This window comes from Nansenia antarctica (genome assembly GCF_963989245.1).
Source record: "Nansenia antarctica genome assembly, chromosome: 3".
In the NCBI taxonomy this organism is placed as follows: domain Eukaryota; kingdom Metazoa; phylum Chordata; class Actinopteri; order Argentiniformes; family Microstomatidae; genus Nansenia; species Nansenia antarctica.
Genome location: NC_137688.1, coordinates 46,324,254 through 46,346,328, shown reverse-complemented (window position 1 = coordinate 46,346,328; position 22,075 = coordinate 46,324,254). Strand labels below are relative to the sequence as shown.

Below are 22,075 nucleotides of genomic sequence, written 5' to 3'. Positions count from 1 at the left end.
TGTGTCAGGGAACGAGGCTATTGAATGGTTAACCTAATCTCTTCAGGGCATTGCATCAACGTTGCTAAAGGAAAACCCCGCTTTTTAAAATATAAATCTCACAGGATTTATCTAAATAAGCCTGGATTGTCCTGTGACGTTGATGGAATTACCCCCCTCCAAGTATGATGATTTGCATCTGGTTTAATAAACTAAGACTGTATGCTACTTTGCTATACAAGTGGTTTGCTGAATATTATGTTAGTAGTCTGTTGTTGCATGTGTCAATAGCCTAGGTAGCAACAGACTTTCCCTGCAAGGAATAATTAAGTGATATCGAATCATGGAAAAAAACTGTTCATGGAAAAACTCACAGCAGAGTATGTAGTATATCCAAGTACATTTATTTAAATTATCTATTTTATGAAAATTTCAAGTTTCCAGGATAAAAAAGTAAACTGTGCAAACAGACATGAGTACTTCAACATTCAAACAGATACAATTTACAAAACAGGTAGCATTCACCCAAGTTGAAAATAAAGGGAGCAATTTCAAGTTTCATGGAATTTTCTAAACATCTGCAAAAACAAACAAAAGCACCATTTTGTAATTTCCCTATGCTGACAGCAATTAGCATTACAATGGTCAACGTAAACGGTGCACTTGGTGGCATTGCACACTAAGGTGTGAGCCATTAAAATCACAGGGTCCAACACATTTGATACAAAACACAAAATCCCAAAAGACTGTTGACTTAAATTCAAAGCTTTCTCCCTTATTGACTTTGGAGTACTGTATATTCATAAAAACAACAGTAACATGAAGGACACCACATCTTCTCAATGGTGCTCATGTTCAGTGCTCAATGGAGCAAAACATTTTGATGTGGTACTGATTGTTTTCAGCTGATGAATGTGTTGGGTATTTCAGCATGTGTTCATAGAAGAATCCTCTGCATCTCCTAGAATTCTCTCCAACTCCTGAACACAGGGCAAGATCAACTGACTGTGCTGCTGTGCCATCTTAAGCCTGAAAACCGAAAACAAAGATTAGTTGGAATAGTGCAGTCTATGTATCAATGGATCTTTTCACAAACAGTAAAAGGCAGTTACCTCCTTCCCAACAAAACAACCACATGTCCTTACCTTCTGAGGAGCTCTCTGCCTTTGCTGGGCTCTGGGCTGTAGTGTTGCAGAGCAGTAATGCAATGTAGTGCCAGTGCACTAAAACACTGATGCCTCACTGCATTGTGGCTGCTGGTTTCCCACTGTGGCAGCTCGCTGGTGTACCTCCATGCCACTATAGTGTGCTCCAGCACAGACTCCCACTCTTCATTTTGCAGTAAGACTTGCCCCCACTCCTCGCATGAAACCTGAAAGAATTATGAGATAAACACAATTCAGGTGATGCTCATTCATATATACACCATCACTTTGACATTCAGTTTATCAAGATTAGCATTAAGTCAAGAGACAGATTTTCAAGCTTGATCAATCATCTTATTCCAGGAACTCACTGCAACATTAAACATTGTAATGTTGTTGAACACGTCCCACTAGGCGATTGAAGTACATTTTGACATATCGCTGTTGACAGAGTGCAATAGAACATACAGTGCATATAGAAGCTATACTATTCCAAGAATCAAGTGTGATTCACTAAAGCGCTACTTGATACACAAAGTCAAAAAGATTTAATAGACAGTCAATGCATGCATTCATGTCCCATTAACAGAAGCCTGAATTTAAACAGTATTGGCACTTACTTTAAAGGCCACCAAGTATGGGTATGCTTTTCTGTAACAGTGTGCATCTCTGTTGGACCCCAGGCGTGAGTATGGTATTGATCTGTACACATTTGTCTTCTTCAGGTACAAGTCCTCCTGAAGGAGCTTCAGGTCTGAAACGAGGCCTCTGGACTCTTGCCTCTGAAGATGGAGATACAAAGAAGTGGAATAAACATGATGTAATGATGCTGGTGTACAAGACGATGATGAATATATGAACTCTGGCTGATAAACCTACCTGCTCTACTAAGATGAGGGATCTTATGAGCTGCACAAGCTGCTGGTTGGAAAGGGGGGTCTGATTATCTGCCATTTTGTCACATTGGTCCTCATTCCTACTATTCCATGGTCTGTGCATCGCTGAGTCTACTGTAAAATAAACAAGACCCCATTAGCGTTAGTCACAGTACATCACCTTCCAAGCATAACAGGAGCAGCGGAGTGTAACACTTATTTGCCTACTTACATGATTGGCTACGTTTTGAATTTGTAGAAAGGTGTCTGCCTCTAGTGGTAGCAGTCAATGGACCCATCCGAGAACTTAGAATCTCCAGGTAGGACCTTCGCATACGAGCTGAAATGAAATGAAAATTATAATTAGTCGACATCAATTATTAAACGATAAATACTCCAACTCTGGATTTGGTCAGTTAGCTCTGATAACTCCTTTCATCTTCTATTAAACTTGATGCAAACTTGATGCCCGTCAAGAAAGACAACCAGCAGACGAACCATCAAAGTCAATAAAAGAAGGATTTTGTTACAAAACTGTGTCTTGGCAGGTGATTTTTATTTCGACATGGTAAAGTCTCCCTCCCACTATCCATCCATGTCTATCCCAGGGCCCAGGTCATCTGCACATTATGCTCTGTTAGCCCTCTGAGCTAAAGGCTTTGCATTGGCTAAGGGAGCCAACAGAGCAAATGCTAAATGTAATGACTCTTTAATGAGGACTGAATAATATTCTTCAGTCTTCCCCATTAAAGACTTAGGGTAGGTTAGGGTATATGACATTATACAATTACAAACTAACCACTCACCCAGTCAACAATTAATTGTAGTGTTTCATTGTCTAGACTAGTTGATAGCTGGCTAATTACAATAGTTCTCATGTTTAACCTGACAGCTGACAATCATCCCCGCCAATTATGCAAATGAAATGGCCGCTAGTAATGTTTTATAAACTTGCCAAAATGCCTAAATAAACAATGGCCGGAAAACGCCAAAAGGTTATATTTTACAAAACAACAACACACGTCAGTCATAACTATATAAAGCCATGTCAGTGGGTAGTAGCTGCTATAAGAATAAAAGCCCAAGCCTGTAACCTGACAGCTTCATTCTGGCTAGCTGCCGCACGCATTCAGGCTGCGTTCGTAAATTCGCCCTAAGAGCGCCGGAGCGCACACTAGGTTCAACGTCACAAAGGGACCAAGTAATTTGATTGGACAAGAGGCATTCCATGCGTGCTGATCAGATTTTCAGATCAAATTTACAAACGCAGCCTCATTGACAGCTGTAAAGTTGGCGCGTGGCTACTGTTGCTGTACAGCAGACAAGCTTCTTAGCTAACTAGCAAGCAGCTACTAGCTGGTACATCTCAGACCTACCTGCAGTTTTCGGCTGTGGTGCAGGAATTTCCATCAAGGCACGCCTTTGGTGACAAACTGTGTCCATGTTATGATACTTATAGTACTAAGCCAAACAAATAACCAGTTCCCAAGCTAACCGGGCTATACTTGATAGCTGCTGTAGATGGCTAGTTTAGTAGTAGCAAGCTTTTGTTGGTTACAACAAGTGTGCCATCTAAACAAGTTTGCACGTAGATGTAAATTCAACCTATACAAAATAGCTTACTTCGTGCTATAAGGCGTAGAACTCTTGTACACACTGAAATTAATTTAAAATGCTACACTGTACATTGGGAGCTTACTAGCACGTTCTACTCCCGCCTGACCCTGTGGAAGAACACAAATAAAGTACAAGAAAGTTACCGCGCGGGCGTGGTTTGGCTTATCCATCAACCTGATTGGTCAATGTAGAAACAGGCGCCTGAATTTACGATTATTTGAATATCGGCTCTATGAACAAAACCCAATTTAATCTCTTCGTTTATAACAATAGATATACCATAGTTAAAAGAATAAATAAATTCAACTATCCTAACTCTAATCCTTTTTTATGTTCAGTCCCCGGAAATGGTTGGGTTCTTCTTTTCTGGTTTTGTCTCTAGCCGACATAAACACAGGGTCAACTCACGAGATGATCAATACTATTTGGAATAGTCATTAAAGGCCTTGGTCAACTTATAAAAAAGGGATTTTGCAAGGTATAAAAAAACTTTATTGCTATCCAAATAAAATAGTTACATGTTATAGATCATCACTGATGATGGTGCATTCAACATACCAGTAATACATGTTTATGTACATTATTGCCACTGTTAATGAAATTCAAATGTTTTGCCATTCATAGGATTTGACAATTCTAGTAGAGTGATGTACATCAGATAATGTATTAAAAACACAATACATGTGTCAAGGGGAAATATACATACACTATTTAATGATAATACAGTAGCCTACCACAGTATGTTTTGTCATTGTGTCTGCAGTGAGTATTGCTTAATTTGCTTTGAGAAACACATCAAACATGTATTGGTGTTTTTAATAACAAACACTCTGTCTGTGCACATACGAAAATTAAATAACCTGCAAGTCTTGTCTTTATAGAACCAGGAATAGATCAGGATTGTGAAATAGTTTGGTGGATGGATGCCATTTTCATAGATGCAATGCATCCAAATCTGCGATTTCATAATTTGGTGGGGCGGTTGACCATATTGAGGTTGTTGGCTGCACTTGTAGTTCGCTGGTCTCTCCCAGAAAGTAGAGAAGTCTGTGACTGCCCTTTGCTCTGCTCTGGATGGACTGTGCTGTTTGTGCCTTTTGGTGGGCTGTAAGCTTTAGGTTTTGGTATCCTTGTTGGGCCAGGGCGTCGGAATGCTTCTAGAGGTATCTGGGAATAGAGGGGGAGGGAGAGAAATAGGGATTGTTAGAGAAATAACAAATATTTATATTTTGTCGATGCAAATATAATCCTTATAGCCTTAAATTACAGGGATGCCAAGCTAATATTTATAGCCTTAAATGTAGGGATCAAGATAGGGAGATATCCACAGTTTTTTGATGAAAATAGTTGCAATCCAGCCATATATTTGGGTTCACACGGTGACATTAGTTTCCTGGGATGAAAACAACCCCAGTCGAGGAAGTGCAACCTGAACATATCAATCTGAATGTACAATACACTTGTTTCACTCAAATACTTTGGTGCACAATTCAAAATGCATCTTGAGTGGACCTCAAATGAGCCACCACAAATGAGTGAATTTACATATCCTAAACCAACACAGACCAAACATCTAGAGATACTCACTACAATGTTTATGAAACTGACCAGAAGATGGTGCCAAATAATGTGTTTTGTCATACAGGACATCGTTGAGCTTTTAACACTTTTAACACATTTCATTCAGCTATGGAATACACAAAAAGTGATTTTGAAAATAATGTCCAACAGGCTTGTAATTTTGATTCTTAGTTTGATGCCACAAGGACACAAGACGGGGAAGAATACCTGAAAAACAAGTCAAATGTATCCAAGTGTTGAATAACTGGTGTAACTTGTCTTTATAGAACCAGTGTAACTTACAATGGGCAGGGACAACCAGGAGACATCACACGTTGAGTGGAAGTAAAGTGTACATTAACCTTGCACTCTTCCTTCACATTGTAGTTCTCCCTCCAGTTCACTCTCTCTATAAAGCTATTTTCAAGTTGTCTTTTGCTAGCTGAGTATAAGAGAGACCAGGGAGATGATAGGGGACAAGACAGGTGTTGGATCGTGTTTTGCTGTGATCTGCGAACGAGTCACAGGAAATGTCTCCCATGGGTGGGGTGCTGTTTATTGTACAATCAGCTTACTAATGGTTCATCTCAGCCTTGCGTATGCCTTATGTAGCACTGAGAGGGATGGAGAGAGTGCTTAATGTGAAGAAAAGTGAAAGAGGGAAATGATGCATGTCTGTGAGGCACTTTTCCAGATCTGCTAACATGTAGGGTATGAGACTGTAGTTATTGAGCAGCAGTGTTCTGTCTTTCAGGGCCAGTCCCTCCACTCCAGCAGCTGGCGTTGTTGTGTGAAATTAGATATTCATCCATGTTTCACAATACTAGGCATATCACATCTTACCGATGGCAAATCAATGTACAGTAGGTAATTTAATGGTGTTCGCAAACTTGTCTAAAAGCATGATCAGTGGACTAGACCTAATGGACCAGGTACACACAGTTCTGAACTGGTTGTATGTTATAACATGTCGTAATTTGTGCATTATTGTGGGTATGTGAACATACAGAATTGTGTGTAGAAGGGGTTTACTGCATTGTATGACAGGTGATATGTTTTGTTTGCCCTTGGTGTTAAAATTAGTTATTTATTTAGCAATCTAAAGAATGCTCTTTAGTGAATATTTCTGGTTGTTGCATCACCCATAAGTTCTCTCCAAGACCTGACTCCAGTCCTACACTATGCTAAAAGCGAGAAATTTAACCGAGTCCAAGTTGAGTGGTTGACTGTTAAAGACCACTGTGAATGTTTTATGGTTTTGAAAATGTATTTGAAAATGTGCAATGAATGTCCTTAAAGGCCCACATTAGTCATGTTGATGTTTTTTTTGCTGATAAATGACATCCTAGGGTTACACAATGTTATTGCACAATGATTCAAGTCCAATAATTGCCATTTAGGTCAAAGTATGTATTTGGGCAATAAATTATATTGTCTTAGCTCCTCCTAAAACGATTTCCCACGTACCGTGACGTATGACATTTCATACAGCTATAGAGCTCTAAAGTATGACGTAGATAGCCTGTTTGTAAAGTAAGCACCTCGAGTATATAACCTCTGAACATCCTTCATCTGGCATTCCCAACTAGTGTATGACTAATGTCACCACTCACCTAACCACTCTTTAAATTCCTACATTTGAAACGTTTCTCAAGCAGAGCTTTCTGCAGAGGTAATGGACCAGAACATCTGTATGGGTCATCTCAAGCGGCCATGTTGATTTTATGTTGAATGACTCTTAATTAAATGTCTCCTCCCTTTAGTGTCGTAGTCTGAGGAGTCCGAGCCTGCAGTGTGTTTTGCAATACTGGCACGGCTGTCTCCATAGCTACCAAACACAAGATTGTTTTGGGGCTTGGATTGCAGTGGGAGACACTGCACTTTCATTCACATTAGGAAATGTTTGTTTGGTCCTATATGTCCCCTGTATTGTTTTGTTTCCCTCCTCTTAGTTTATTGTGCCTGTCAGTCAAGATGTGTGTGTTTCTTATTGTGGTTGTTATAGATTACACATGAATCCTATGCACACTTAACACAGGCTTGTCTTTGATTGGTAACTGTACTAAGATACATGATAAATGATGCAGTATATTTAAGGACACTTCATAGACAGAGGGTTGTTTCCATGCAACCCTCTAAGATGCTCTAATCTGTGTAATGAATAGCATCTTGTTTAGCCTGCAATTTATTCTAAGGGACTGAGTGATTTGGATCCGATTTCCAAATGGCAAAGCTCCCAGCCTGAATCAATTTAATGCTTGATATAGACAACCCTTTACAGTGAATAGTGATACTAAATTGGAGGGAATTGAGTGTATGTCTGCTACCGTCCGTGCATGCTTGTGTGCTTGCCTGTGTGCGCGCGCGCGCGTGTGTGTGTGTGTGTGTGTGTGTGTGTGTGTGTGTGTGTTGTGTTTGTTTGTGTGCAATTTTGGTTGTAAATGACCAATATCCTTCTGTAAAACCCATTGTGTGTTCATATCATATTACATTAGGAAACACCTTAATAGTATTATTGTATTTGCACAGTTGGTGCCCTACAAGAGAATTATATGTATATATGTATTTGTAAATAAAAAAACATAAGTATGTGTTGGATATGCTGTAAGCAAAACATTTGAACATCGATAGAACATCTTTCAAAGAGTAGCTTCCAGCTACTTCATAAACTCTGACTGCCTTTTTAATAAACATTAAATTGTATGAATATCAATTTGAATGTCACCTCATGAACAATATTTTTGTCCAATTGTGTCAAATCCTGTTTAGTAATCAATTTTGTTGTAGAAAAGAAACATACATTCACAGAAGACCACTCAATAGTTAAAAAACCACTGGTCCATGCTGGGTTTCCATTGTATCATTGAAGAGAACTTACAATACACTCATGCTAGTCTTTACTCTTGGTAACTGGGTTTCTGTGTTTTGAATAGAGGGAGAAACTATGACATCAGCCTATGAATTTAACTCAGCCAAGCAAACACATGTCAGAATCCCCTGACCCCCCCATTTCTTATAAACTCTGAATGTGAACACAGGAGTTCTTCTGAGAGCCCTGCTAGTAAGGAAACATAAAATCAATGAAGAGACTCCAACAATTTCCTATTCATTTTCTGTGATTTGACTTCATCTGACTGTAATCAGAACTTTAATTGTTAGAGAAAATGCAAATAAAGCGAATCAGAATGTTGAGTTATTTTCCAGATCACTTTCCCCATCATTCAGCATGCTTGGCTTTGTACCATTTTGAATGAGTAAATGAAATATGCAAGCATGGATGACAAACTAAAACATACTTCAGCACACTTTAATATTTAGAAAAGAAATCAATTTTAACAAAATGCAAGATGTGTAATATGAAATATAAACAGAATTGAAATGGTACATCAGTGAATAGTCTTAGTACATGGTAATCCACCATGCACATACAGTCAGTGCACACAAGAGTTAACCTGGTGTAGAGTAAAAGATCCTTACAGATACTTTTAAATTGTTATTTTTTTGTGATTTTGAATGATAATTCATGCACACAAACATCTTTCCAAACAGAAACAAACAAACAAACCAAAAAAAGAGACAAATGCTTTGGTAAGCATCTCTCTTCATACAGATCAAGTGTCATGGACCTGGAGGGGATCATGTTCTGACTAATAAAGGGTCTTAGGAGGATGGGGTTGCAGTGGGTAGTGGGCAGGATTCACTACTGGGATGAGTCATTTTAGGGAATCAATCAATCATAGGAATTACTTACTGTAAATTGTGAAGGCCTTTGGATTGGGGTGGAAGTGGGCTTTATTGTGATGCTACTTGTGATTTTGCTGTTGCCTTTGGCAGGGGTACCATTGGACAATACTGGAGTTCTTGGCTCCTGCCCAGGTGTATAGCATGGACTCACTGGCTGAGATGGGCTGTTCATGCTCTGAATGAAGGGACTCCCTAAGTGAATATGGATTTTGTTATCCTCTGTGGTGATGACGTTTGGGCCTGAGCTGTTGGATCTCTGAACCTGCCAGCTACTCTGCCTCTCTGGCGTCACTCTGAAAACAGCATGCCCTCCCACAACCTCGACTGGCTCTGTGGACAAGGACCGGTCAGGGGTGCCGGTGATGACTGACACGATCTGGATGGGTGACGTGGCTCTATCTGGAGTGACAGATCCAGAGGAGTCGGGGGTCATTGCTCTGGAGTAGGTGGCCATGGTGAAGGGAGACATCGCTCTATCAGGTGTGCAAGGGCCTTCGGATGAGGGGGAGCCTTTAACTTTTGTTGGCGGGGAAATGGATGCATTCTGGATGATGGTGATTCTTTGCTTGGGTGGACCTCCACTTGTGGGGATGACTGCGGTACTGGTGTATGATTGGGCATTTTCTGTCGTAGGGCTGGTGATCTCTAGCATGGCCATGTTATGACCATGGTCTGGGGTCACTTTGATGTGCAATGGTTGACCAGGACTGTGCGTCAGAACCACATCTCCTTGCTGAACATGGTTCCCATTCTGCCTGGGTTGCACTTTACCATTGACTGCATAGTGGCTCTCTTTACTTTTGAGGAAGGGGACTCTGGCTCTCCTCATGTTATTGTTGAGGTTGTTGACATTGTTGATGAGGGATGGGTTACATTTAGTGAGGGGCAGATCGCTGTTGTAATTTGGATCATCCTCAGGATCACTCTCCTCATAAAGTTTTCCATTCACCACAGCACGTTCCAATGGGGCTACGCTCTTGTAGTTGGGTGGAAGTTGGTCGTCTGGATCAGTCTGTACCTCCTTGGTAGAGACTTGCAGGTCTGACAAACGTCTTCCATTCATGCCTGGACGAAGACTTTTGCTGAAGCGACGGTATCTCTCTAGTTCTCTAGTGAGGGTCTCCATTTCTCTGGCCAGTTCCTTATTCCTGACCTCCTGCTGAGTCAGTTTCCTCTGCAGGGTGGAGTGGTCATTTTTCATGCGACAGATGTTTTCTTCTGTTCCCATGTATTCATGGATCTTCTCTTTCAGAGCAGCCACCTCTCTGGTAAGATGGCTGGACTTTGCCTCTTCCTCTTTCAGACGTCTGTACAGGATATGCTCCTGGTTGGACTCCATCTTCTCTGCCAGTTGGTATTTGGAGAGTTCATTCCTGGATATCTCTAACTCCTCCATCAAGGCCTTTGATCGTTCTTGTTCATTGGAGTATCTTTTTTCAAGGGACTCAAAGTCATCCTCAGTCTTCAATAAGTCATCCTCCACGACTTTCATATCTTTTAGTTTTCGCCTTAGTCGCTCAACTTCCTGGGTCAAATCTTTGACTTTGTTGTCCTCTTGTTGGAAGCGGTTGGCAGTGGGTGCCTTGATGTTTTCCTCTTTGGCTTTGCTCCTCAGGAACTCCCTTTCCACTGCCTCCAGTGACTGCAATCTCTTTTTCATCATACTGACTTTAGACTGCAGGTCGTTGCTCTTCTCCTCCTCCGCTTTGAGCTTGGCCCTAAGTTCGTCCTGGTCCTCAATGGCACTGCACATTTTCTCCTTTAGTTCAGCATTTGACCTCAGGGTTTTCTTGCTCTCTTCAATAAGCTTCTCAGTTACTGTTGTAACTTTGTCTTGCTCGGCTTGCAGTTTACCAGTGCTGTTTTGGACCTTATCCTCCATATGTTTTAGCTTCTCAGCCATGGTCTTCCTCTCGTCCACCAGCATGACGGTCAGTGTCTTCAGCTTGGTGAGGTCCTCTTTCAGTGTGAGCTCAGTTTTCTCCAGCTGACCCTCAATGGACTCCAGTTCTTTGACCCTCACTTTCAGGCCATCTATCTCATTGGACAAAAGTTTTGATACAGTCCTCTCTTTCTCCAGATTGTATTTCAGAGAGTTGCACTCCTGTTTGCTCTTGCCGAAAGCATCCTCTAGTTTCTCCAGCTCCATTATCCTATGGTTCAGCTTGTCCACCTCAGCCTTCAAGCTGCGACTCTGGCTGGCCTCTTTCTCCAGCTTCTTGTTGAGGTCCCTGCACTGGTCCTCCATCCTAATCAGCTCCTCATCCTTTCCTTCCATCTCCAGAACCCTTTTCCGTAGCTCTTCCACCTCGGACATGAGGCTAGAGTTACCACACTCCCCACGGCTGATTTTGTCCCTCAGCTCCAGGAGCTCATCCTCAGCCCTGCGGAGGGTCTTATTGGTCTCCTCTAGCTCGTCCAGCTGCCGGCTAAGAGTGGACAGTTTTTGCCGGAGCTGCCTGTTTTGGGCATCCTCGCTGGTCAGTTTGGCGGTCATGGTCTCCTGCTCCTGATGGAAGCGGCTGGCTTGGTCGCGTAGCTCTGTCTCCAAGCGAAATACCTTGTGCTCCTCCTCTTGCACCTTCACATTGGCAGTGCTCAGCTCCTCCTGGGCATGGGTTGCACTAGCAGTCAGCTCCTGAACCTTGGCAGTCTGTTGGGTCAGTTGCTCGGTGAGACGCTGCTGCTCGTCAACGACCATCAACGCAAACGACTTCAGCTTGGTCAGCTCCTCCTTCAGGCTGGTGACCTTTGTGTTGTTCTCCTCCTCTTTTCTTTCCTGGTAAGCCTTCTCCTGGTCAATCAGAATCTTCAGTCTGTAAGAAAAACAGAATGTAAGAAAGTCATGTAAAACATGGGTACTTTCTATCAACAACAAGTGCTATGTTTTATTTCATGTCATATACAGTACACATATTGTATTAGGCATGGATGGATAAATAGATTGATATGTGATATATATTGAGGGATGGATGACATAGATAATAAAATAGCATAATAATAACAATGTTATATAACAATTGGGTTTATACATTCTGATGTGTCAAATATCCGAGAGGGCCATTGGTCCCATTAGTGTGAATGCAGACACATAATAAACACTTATGAAAGCCATATTTGTTTGACCATTCTGAATAGATTTGAAAGAGTTTGAAATGTTACGTCATGGAAACTTTAAAAATGGTCAATAGCCCAAAATACACTTGCAGTCCCTTGATGCCAATTGAATCCCATGTGGGCTGGAACTCTACTTTCTGTATTAAACACATCATTGTGAGTACAAAGCTTGTTTTAAGCTCTTCATCGCCAATTCAATAAAACATTTATCCAATTAGATTATGATTATTGCCTTATTTTGGACATACAACGCTACAACACTATACTGTAACCACTGCCATTAGGAAAACAATAGGAATTGTACTGTTAGAGAATATGTTGTGTCCAAAAGCACTCTGACCTCTAGCTGTGGCTAGACTGTGCTGGAATGCAGGATATTTACACTGACCCCTATCTGACGAGAATACTCCCACCAGTTACATTCAGACTTTAGACTTGCCCATTCTTCACTAAGTTACTGCTCTCTGTATGGCACATAATCAGGAGACAAGCAAACTAAAACAGGGAAAAGAGACACAGATATCCCAGTTTTGTTCTACTACATATACATTTTCCATTCCATTCAGATTTGTGTGTGTTGATCAGACACTACCACATGAACACCCTGCCAACTAGTTCTGAACCTTAGTCTGGTTGCATGCATGCACAGTATATGTATTGGTAGAGTCATGAGGGGAGCTGGGGTCACAATGGCTGGCATGTATTTCACCAGGCCAAGTGCCGCCAGCGTTAGAGGGGATGTTATGACTGCTGTATGTGCAGCTGCCAGTGTACTCCACAGATGTCGCACTGGCATGGAACAATCCCTTAATTAAGGGGTTCCTCTACCCCCCTGCCACAAGCACCAGCACCACCTTCCCACCCTAGTTTTTATATTTAAAGGAATTCCCCCTGCTTCCACTGGCAATTACAGTCTGGCTGCATAAACAAAGCCGCTCTCTCCCAGGGATCACTCATTTCACATAGCCTCCAGTTAGAGGAACATGATGTCAGCATGGTTTGGGCGGGTCCCCCCCTCACCCAACTGTGTGTCACCTCCCAGTGTTAGGCTGAAGGGGGAGGGTGGAAGGAGGAGGGCAAACATGTATGATCCAATGTGTTCCACATGTTCCACTGTGGCAGAGACAGTTTATGAAAGCTGCTTTGCTATGAAGTTGATGTGGGGGAGCAAATACTGTACATGGGGAGACGTTTGGTAAATGTTGTCAAAATCAGCTGAAGCAATTCCGATGTTATTATTAGGTTCTTGAAAAAACATATGATGACATATAAAAGTTGAAGTAATATTGCAGATGTAGTGATCACATTTCATTCAATCTCAGTCCAATCTTCTACTGTGGATTCTTTACACTGACAGAGAGTGTTGTTATTGCTATAGGAGCTAGAACAGTGTAAATAGTGGCAGTCATTGAAACATGCCCTAGGATTAAAGACTGGCTTGTTTCAATCATAGTTTACTCTACCTTGATCTAATCAAGCAAGAATAGAATGTGCAATGAGCTGGGACTGGACTTCAGACCTACCACCACAAGTCCATCTTTCTTCCCCATTTTGCATTGGTTAATAATACAGTTTATTCCAGAAAAAACAAACAAATACCCCTCCCTAATGTTTCACAAATGTGGGCACTTTAGATTGGTCACGGCTATTCTCACGAGAGAGGAAATGACATGTATTCCCTCACATACTAACTTCTAACTAAGGAGAACATTATCCTTCCCAAGAGACACTAATTGAACTATATTTCCCATGGACTCTGAATTCTGTTGGACAAGACGGACTACAAAAGAATAACAAAACTTGAGAGGACAGAAGTTCAACAGCCAGTAGGGTCAACTTCCCTTTGTTGAAAAGGGAGTAAGAGGGGCATGAAGGATACCACTTCAGTTCAGGAAATTCATTACAATTGTCGATGACTGGTGTTTCATTTCAACTCATTGCCCTCATACTTCAAACCTGGCTGGTTACAATACTGTATATTCTTGATAGAGTAGCAGTTTTGTAAATTAAATATTTTATATGTAATTTTGCATGATTACTGTTGGTTAACATGTATGGTATAACCCACACATGATTAAACTATTTTCAAGGTATGGTATAGCCTACACTTGATTAAACTATTTTCACTGTCACCATACATTTTCCTGATAGGGTCACTTGCACTTAAATGGTGCGCTGCCATAAGGAGTTAATATGTAATGGAAAACACAGTAGTACACGCTGCATAGTTAGCAGTAAAGTAGGGTGTGGGGCGCAGATGGCAATTAACCTCAAAACCAACCGCTCACCCATGTGACCTCTGAGCTCATCAATATGCAGAGGGGAAGATTGAGGCAGCAACAGGATGTCACCATGCAGACCACCATTACAGTGTGCAGAGAGGGCTTTCCCTACATTCACATTTATAGGCAGCTGTGGTCTCAGAGCTGGAAACAGTGGCTCAGAGTCCTTAAGCAGCTCTTCTGAGCTAAAGCTGAATGAAACAGTATGGTGTGTCATGTTACAGATGTCCTGTCCACTGCCATTTACTGCTCTTGAATATAATATATTGATGGTCATGTACAACACAATGAGCATGACAGCAAATGATTGTCAGGAACTTCCCCTATGAGCTTGCATTTTAGATTAGATTGAGTTGACAAACACAGTTTGAATGAGATGAGTTTTACTGGTGGAATATACACTCACCAAACACTGTATTAGGAACACTCTACTAATACTGGGTAGGGCCTTCCTTTGCTCTCAAAACAGCCTCAATTCTTGATGGCATTGATTCTAAAAGATGTTGGAAACATTATTTTGTGATTCTGGTCCATGATGACATGACTGCATCACACAATTCCTGTCGATTTTTCAGGTACACTTAAAAGCTCTGAATCTCCCGTTCAACCACATCCTAAAGGTGTTCTATTGGATTCAGATCCAGTGACTGGGAAGGTCACTGAAGGTCACTGAACTCATTGTCATGTTCATTAAGCCAGTTTAAAACAACTTTAGCTTTTTGACATGGTGCATACTAGAATTAGAAGATGGGTACATCATGGCCATGAAGGAATGCACATGGTTAGCAACAATACTCAAATAGGCTGTATCATTCAAGTGATGATTCATTGGTATTAACAGGCCTAAAGTGTATCAAGAAAACATTCCCCACACCATTATACCACCTGAATAAATGAGACGGTCTACAGGTGTTCCTAATAAAGTGTAAAAGAGTGACTGTTTCCACAATTCTAATAAGTGAACTACTATGTCCAGTAGAGGGCAATCTGTATGCAATTGGATGGATACATAACATGATAGATACTTTTTAAAGCTTTCATCTTACTTTGATATTTAGGTATAATCATTGTAATACTTTTTGGAGTTAAGCTGTATTTGCTGTATGTTGCACATGCAAAAGTATACCTTGCATACCTTGCATTGAAATCCCAATATTCAGACTGTATGTGTAACATGCCAGTTATATTTACAAACTCATTCATCCATTCATTTAGGTTTTACAAAACGTACTGGCAAATTAAATACATTAGTTCAGAAATAAGAAGTGAAGTTTAGTGTACAAGAAGTTAATTGTAATGTTTTTCAGAAGAGGCGGTTTGCAAGTTATGCAAAAAGGCATCTCACATGAAATACATGTGGCCTGTCTAACCACTACATGTCATACATTTCTTACGATATGGATAACAGAGACCTGTAACATCTCAAAAGCCTTTTAAGTATAGGCTATGTTTTCGACCAATTTCCCCTCCCATGTTAGAAATGGTTATTATGTTAATGTCTATGAAATTAAGTTGTGTTTGCGGAGACTTGGCACAGGCAGCTTTTTAGAGACTAAGTATGTACAGTACATAACATTACTGCAAAAGTTATAGATAAATATATACTGTAAAATGTAAATTACTATAAATTACTTATAAATAAATAAATAAAACATATTTTAACAGTAACAAGTTACTTTATGTGCTGTTGAGGTTCAGGTGAACTTCATGTTAGTAATACTAAACACAGAAAACAAAATCACTGAGACATAATTCACTCAAATTACTCTTGACAGAAACCCATTGAAACTCTAAATTCCCAAGTTGTCAAGATACCAGAGTAAACCAATATACTGTAGAACTTATGTGATTCAGAGGACTGTAGACCAACTCCCTGGCATCCATAGAGCCTAGCCAAACCCAAATCAATAGGAAAGTTTTGTTTGTGAGTTGCGTCCTACCTGTCCCATAGGTCTGTCCAGCCTCACTGATTTTAGCTTATTCTCTTGCTGTACTCTCAACTCTCTCAGCGTCTGTGATGTGGACATTCCAGCAGAGAAACCAAACAATAAGAGATGTGCTCACTGCATGCTCCCTGCTTATGGAGCATTACATCATCAGCATGCCCTTATATGGAACTTTGTGTTGTACAGCCTCTCAAAAGGGGTGTGCTTGTGTGTGTGTGTGTGTGTGTGTGTGTGTGTGTGTGAGAGAGAGAGAGAGAGAGAGAGAGAGAGAGAGAGAGAGAGAGGGAGAGAGAGAGAGAAAGAAAAAGAGAGATAAGATGGGGAGAGAGAGCACAAGAAAGAGAAAAGAAAAAGAAACAGAGAGAGAGAGAGAGAGAGAGAGAGAGAGAGACAGACAGAGACAGAGACAGAGACAGAGACAGAGACAGAGACAGAGACAGAGACAGAGACAGAGACAGAGAGTGTGATTATGTGCTAGAGACTATGTGTGTCCGCTTGTCTCTGTCTACCAATAAGAAACGAGTGCCTTAAAACAAGAAGAGGGGGGATTTTCTTGACTTCTGTAATGTGTGAAATATCTCTTTCTGTCAATACCCTGTGGGCTAGGGAGAAGGTGAGGAGAGACAAATGGTTTGGGTTACAATGTTTTCCTTCTGGCTTTCATCAACAAGGGTCATTAATTCAGTTTAAAAAACATTTTATTTCACTTGTCTGTAACAGTGCCCTGTGAGGACATCTGTTAGTGTGTGAGAATGAATGCTCTTTCTTAATTCACCAGAATAGGCAACACTCATCAAATGATGTTGTGTAACATAGATGGACTGTATCCAAGCATGTTGACAATCTTTATCCAACCATCTTCCATAGTCCTCAGTCTGGAATTTTCAGCATGACCCATTCATTTAGAAACAGTACTCACATTCACAGCATTCCCCTGTATCACTCCTACTTGCTCAATCCAGTTTCCCTATCTTGGCCTTATGAGATTGTTCTTACTTCCTCCATTAATGATGAACACCATAATACATGAATACTAGATAGCTGCCAGTTAAGTGCAGTGAGCACTGATACTACATTTCAAAAGTACAGCACATCATTCTCCCTTTTCAATGTCCCATTTGTCCCCTGGAAAGAGAATCAGCTGTTGGCTCAAACAATGGGGCAAAGGCATCAGAGCGGATCTAACCATGGAATCAATCATGCTTATTAGGAGGAACCAAGGAAACAGTGAGACGTTTCCTGTCTGCAACACTCTAAATCAAAGATGTTACAGCTACACAATGGCCCAGGCTTGGGAGCCAAAATGAAGGGAATCTAAGCCAAGATGTAGAAAATGATGTTCAGAGAAAGGCTAAACTTTGATTGGGTTGTGTCCTGTCAGAGAGCGAAGACCCCATCAGTCCCCTCCATGGTCATTTGAAAATGCCAGTGTAATATGTGTGATCAATCTGACCCAAGGTTGGGTACAATACCATGTCAAACGACACAACAAACTCTGTGAAGCAGTTAAGCCAGTAAAACCTAATAATAACACATTAGAAGTAAGAAATGTATATGTTTATATGCCTCATAATGTATACTACCTGTTGGCTTTGAATCCAGTTCTAAATCTATGTTGTAGAAATAAACAGAATGTGCAATGTTTCTGGATCTAAATAAGGATGTATAGTATTTGGATGTGTGTTCTTTCCTAGATGTTTATACATTGTTAGTTCTTGAAACAAACACATCCCTCTATTTAGAAACCCCTAAACATTGTCTACTTATGAATTTGGACACTTCCGAGGGTCTTAGAGTACACAAAGCAGATGTTCATCATTGAACATAAAATTTGGCCACACAAACATGTTCTTTGTGTGAGCATCTGCCAAATTATAAATAGCGGAAAACACAAATCCTGATTATGTAACATCTTTGGATGAGTCTTCATCTAACACTCTGAAAAGGAATGTTGAACGTCAAGATTTACTGAAAATGCGTGGTTGCAAAGAACATTTTCTCAGTCATTGTGTTGTAGAGCAGTGACTCCCAAGTGTTCCTGTGCTGTGACCTGTCTAAGACCTTTCCGATTTCGTTACTCACAGAGAACTGAACTCTGACTTGAGATCTGTGTGCATAACTTTCATGTAAATCATGCATTGATGTTAATGGGAGATGAGAAGAAATGTTGAGCTATGCTTGTGGATCTCAACTGAATAAAGCCAGTGTTAGTAGCCACAACCAATGGTATGACGAACCAGCAGTGACCTACCATAAGGGAGACATGGGTCTAGACGACATTAGCCCCTCCCCTTAGTGAGTGCTGTGTGAGTGTGTGGACTGAGACACATGTTTGTGTGATACGCCATGCCTGAGGCCTGATTACCTGACAAAGATGACATCACTGCCCTGTAATTAAATCCATATGGCTCCTGTACTCTCTCTCCCTTCACCTCTCTCGTTCTCTCCCCCCCCCCCCCCCCCCTCCACCCCTCTCTCTCTGTGATCTCACTGCTGAAGTATGGCCTCCATAGTTCAAACGCCGACTTTCATAATAATTTGTGCCACACATTTACACTAGGCCTAACTTTTCCAAAGCGTGTGTTTATAGCTACTAGCTTGGTGTGCCTCATCTGTACTTTAAGTAGTGGGATCATCTTGAAGTAGGCTTCATAATTGGCTTACATGCTAAATATTTACTGATGGTTCTACCAGATGTATCTCTGTATCTCTCTCTCTCTCTCTCTCTCTCTCTCTCTCTCTCTCTCTCTCTCTCTCTCTCTCTCTCTCTCTCTCTCTCTCTCAGTGAACTGCAGCTGAGTGTGTGTGTGTGTGTGTGTGTGTGTGTGTGTGTGTGTGTGTGCGTGTGTGCGCGCGCGTGTGTGTGTGTGTGTGTCTTAATTTCTTCATAGTAGTCGTGTGGAAAGCCTAGTCCACTGGGTAGGCGTGTGTCTGCTGCCATTGCTGGTGCAGCTGATAATAATTACCTCTCAAGGGTTTGGACTTTGATACTCAGAAGCACTCAGGAGGACGTTCCAATGGCTGTTCACACAGACATTGTAGATTTCAAAGCCAGAGGCCTTGCAAATACCATGGATCATTACAAAACTCGTCAGCATTAACACTGACAAGTGAGGATCTGGATTGAGCGAGCCAGACCACAAACTATAAATTGGCCGGTCCCAAGTGTTGTCAGTGTTCATGCCAATTGAAGAGCAAGGCCTAAGCTCTATGTTGGGGATTTGAATTACTGGGGTGTGCAGGGTTGCTGGGCCGCCCCATAACAAACCAGGACACCTTTAGGTATTAGCATTGTTCTACTATTTTTTTTTGATCAAGATTTTCTATTGCTTTTAACAACACAACAATGACAGTACAGAACAAGAAAGGAAAGGAGGGGAAAAAGTAAAAGGGTAGTGTAGCGGACACGTCATAGGCAAATAGTAGAAATATAACACATTCCGGATTGGGGTATATGGAAAATCGAATTACAAAGTAGTCAAGTTGGACTTCCACGCATCAACTGTACTGGGCCTCGCTTTGTTCAATATGGCCGTTGTGCACTCAAGATTGTTCTACTATCTTTAAAGGCACCCACAAAATGCAACATGTCATTTAGGCCTATGCTCTGCCTATGACCACTTAAGCCACTATGTATCCAAATAATAGCACTACATTTTCCTAACTTGGCATTTTCCTCGCAATGACGACCAATCTCATGCTCAGACAATGTCTAGAGCGTCGCTTGTATGTCCCCAACTGACGAGTGCAGACGAAGCACACAAGGGATAAACACACATTACTGAGGGCCCCATTTAATGATCCTTCCACTTCCTCAGCTGTCAGGTGGAAGTCACTTCTCTGTCATTTATGTCTCCTCGATATCATCCTCCTGGATTAAATTAAATCTCAATGGAGTCAGAGGGCTCTAATCATGCTCACATGAGGACTCTAATCATGAACAGCAGCCTTTCCAGACCATGGGACCTTCGTTGTAGGTTATTACTGTAGCCCAAAGTTGACCTCTTGGCCCTAATCAATGTACAATGTAATGCTATTGGTGTATCACCCCAAAAATCTGTGTTTCATCCATTTTCATAAACTACTGGTGGAAATGAGTTGTCTTGGTGTAGCTACTGTAAACTGTTGTATAATTCAGTCAACCCGAATAATTATACACGTATTGTTTACTGTTTGGAAAAGGTGCTAAGGACAGGAAACTGCCTTTTCAGTTACACAGCCACTCCCTAAACTCCTACTGTTCACCTAACGACCACAAATGTCTAGTGTTCCTTCCAGCTAGGTCTCAGCTTGAAACAATACAGGGGTAGAATTTGTGCAATTAGCATACTTGTGCTTCAAAGGGTTCGCCACAGGAGCTGCATTCAATTACACTACTAATGTAAGCAACACTTGTTTACGCAAGCAACTGGGTATGATTGATTTGAATAAAGGCATATGGTGTTGTTTTTACGTAGAAGGGAGAGGGTAAATGAGAGGGTAAATACCCCGTTGTTACCCATCTCCGCTCACGTGGCAGTCAGCCACACAAAATAATCATATCAAATCATTGCAATTGTTTTAGGTGGAAAATAATTTCCTGACTCAAACGATAGTGCTTTTGACAAAAATAGCTAATTCTGCCATACACTTTCAATAATAACCCCTTCACTGGCAACGGACCAGACCAGGCAATACACACTGCTGCGTCAAAAAACTCCAACAAACTACTATAGATTCGAAGCATAGAATGACTTTCTGGATTATGGGTAAACTTCCCCTTTAAGGTATGGCCAGAACAACCTCATCTACGGTGACCGAGCGATCCAACTTCACATGGTTTATCACAGGAGTTGTCCCCCACTCCCTGCCTTATCGTCCTTGGCTGTCCAGTCAGCGTTTCCACTGCAGTGAGCCAACCAATAGTTTCAGGGCCTCCCTGTATACAGATAAAGATGTGAGCCTTTGTGTTTTAGCTGGAATGTAAATGTTAGTGATTTTGGTCGAGGCGTGACACTTGCTGGAATTCACTTAGCAGTGGCTCCTCTGCCTGAGCTGTGGTCTGTATGTTAAGGAGCTGAGGCTGTGGTTGTGTCTGAGTATGACATCATTCCCTCCCAGAGCTTCCAAAGGGATTGGATACTGTGGTTTGGGATCCTGCATGGAGCTCACTCCATTGTCTAGCTGCTTCCTGTCCAGGCTGAAGAGCTCTCGTTGAGTGTCAATTGTCAAAAAGCCAAAATAGCTGCCCATCATTTCTATTTCATCTGGCTCTAACAAGGCCCTTTCCAAAGACAACCTTCAACCCCTGTAGATATGAAATAATTGGATGGGTATAAGTGAGATGGTGGAAATCTTGATCTCTGATCTTGATCTCTAATTCTTTCAGATCTAAGTCTCTGGGGGGCAGGGGGCAGGGACCAGGTTTTGTTTCTGGACAAGGCCCAAGCTTTCCTCAGCTTTAGGCTTGTAATTGTGATCAAGCGTGCATCGGGGACTCCACGGCCACCGATCAAGTGGCTGCCTGACACAAGGATCAGCACTGAGTTATAAATGAGTGCTCCAATGGACTCACACTATCACGCAACCGGCCTCTTGAGTGATGTCATCGTCTGGACTGATACTGTTCTCACCTCAATGACAAGAGACAACAGATGGGTTGAATCTGCCCAGGCAGAGGGGGGAGGGTGGATTTGTGGGTGGAGTTATTCTGTATCTCTACAGTGGGAAACAAGAGAGATGAGAGAGTGTTCTGGAGTGTGGCCATGCTAGCCCAACCCACCCCAGGCCATCTGTCCCCTTTCTAAGGATAGAGGAAGGACTGCTTTTTT

The 22,075-nt window shown here is 41.5% G+C and overlaps 2 protein-coding genes across 2 annotated transcripts in view; both read right to left on the bottom strand.

Annotated features, from left to right (window-relative positions):
• Window positions 1-564: 564 nt before the first annotated feature.
• Window positions 565-3,441, bottom strand: LOC308153033 (uncharacterized protein). Its single transcript, XM_080526120.1, has 6 exons — window positions 3,376-3,441; window positions 2,232-2,339; window positions 2,004-2,134; window positions 1,745-1,906; window positions 1,125-1,351; window positions 565-1,008 (listed from the first exon to the last, which is right to left on the bottom strand). The coding sequence occupies exons 1-6, from the start codon at window positions 3,407-3,409 to the stop codon at window positions 906-908; spliced, it is 765 nt and encodes a 254-aa protein (XP_080382246.1). The 5' UTR covers window positions 3,410-3,441; the 3' UTR covers window positions 565-905.
• A 5,465-nt stretch (window positions 3,442-8,906) lies between these two features.
• LOC308153032 (filamin A-interacting protein 1-like) overlaps window positions 8,907-22,075 on the bottom strand; it is a gene marked incomplete at both ends in the record, with an annotated part of 29,936 nt that continues 16,767 nt past the window's right edge. Inside the window, one exon of the mRNA XM_080526119.1 lies at window positions 8,907-11,736. Coding sequence (XP_080382245.1) covers window positions 8,907-11,736 — 2,830 coding nt within the window. The remainder of the gene's footprint in view (window positions 11,737-22,075) is intronic.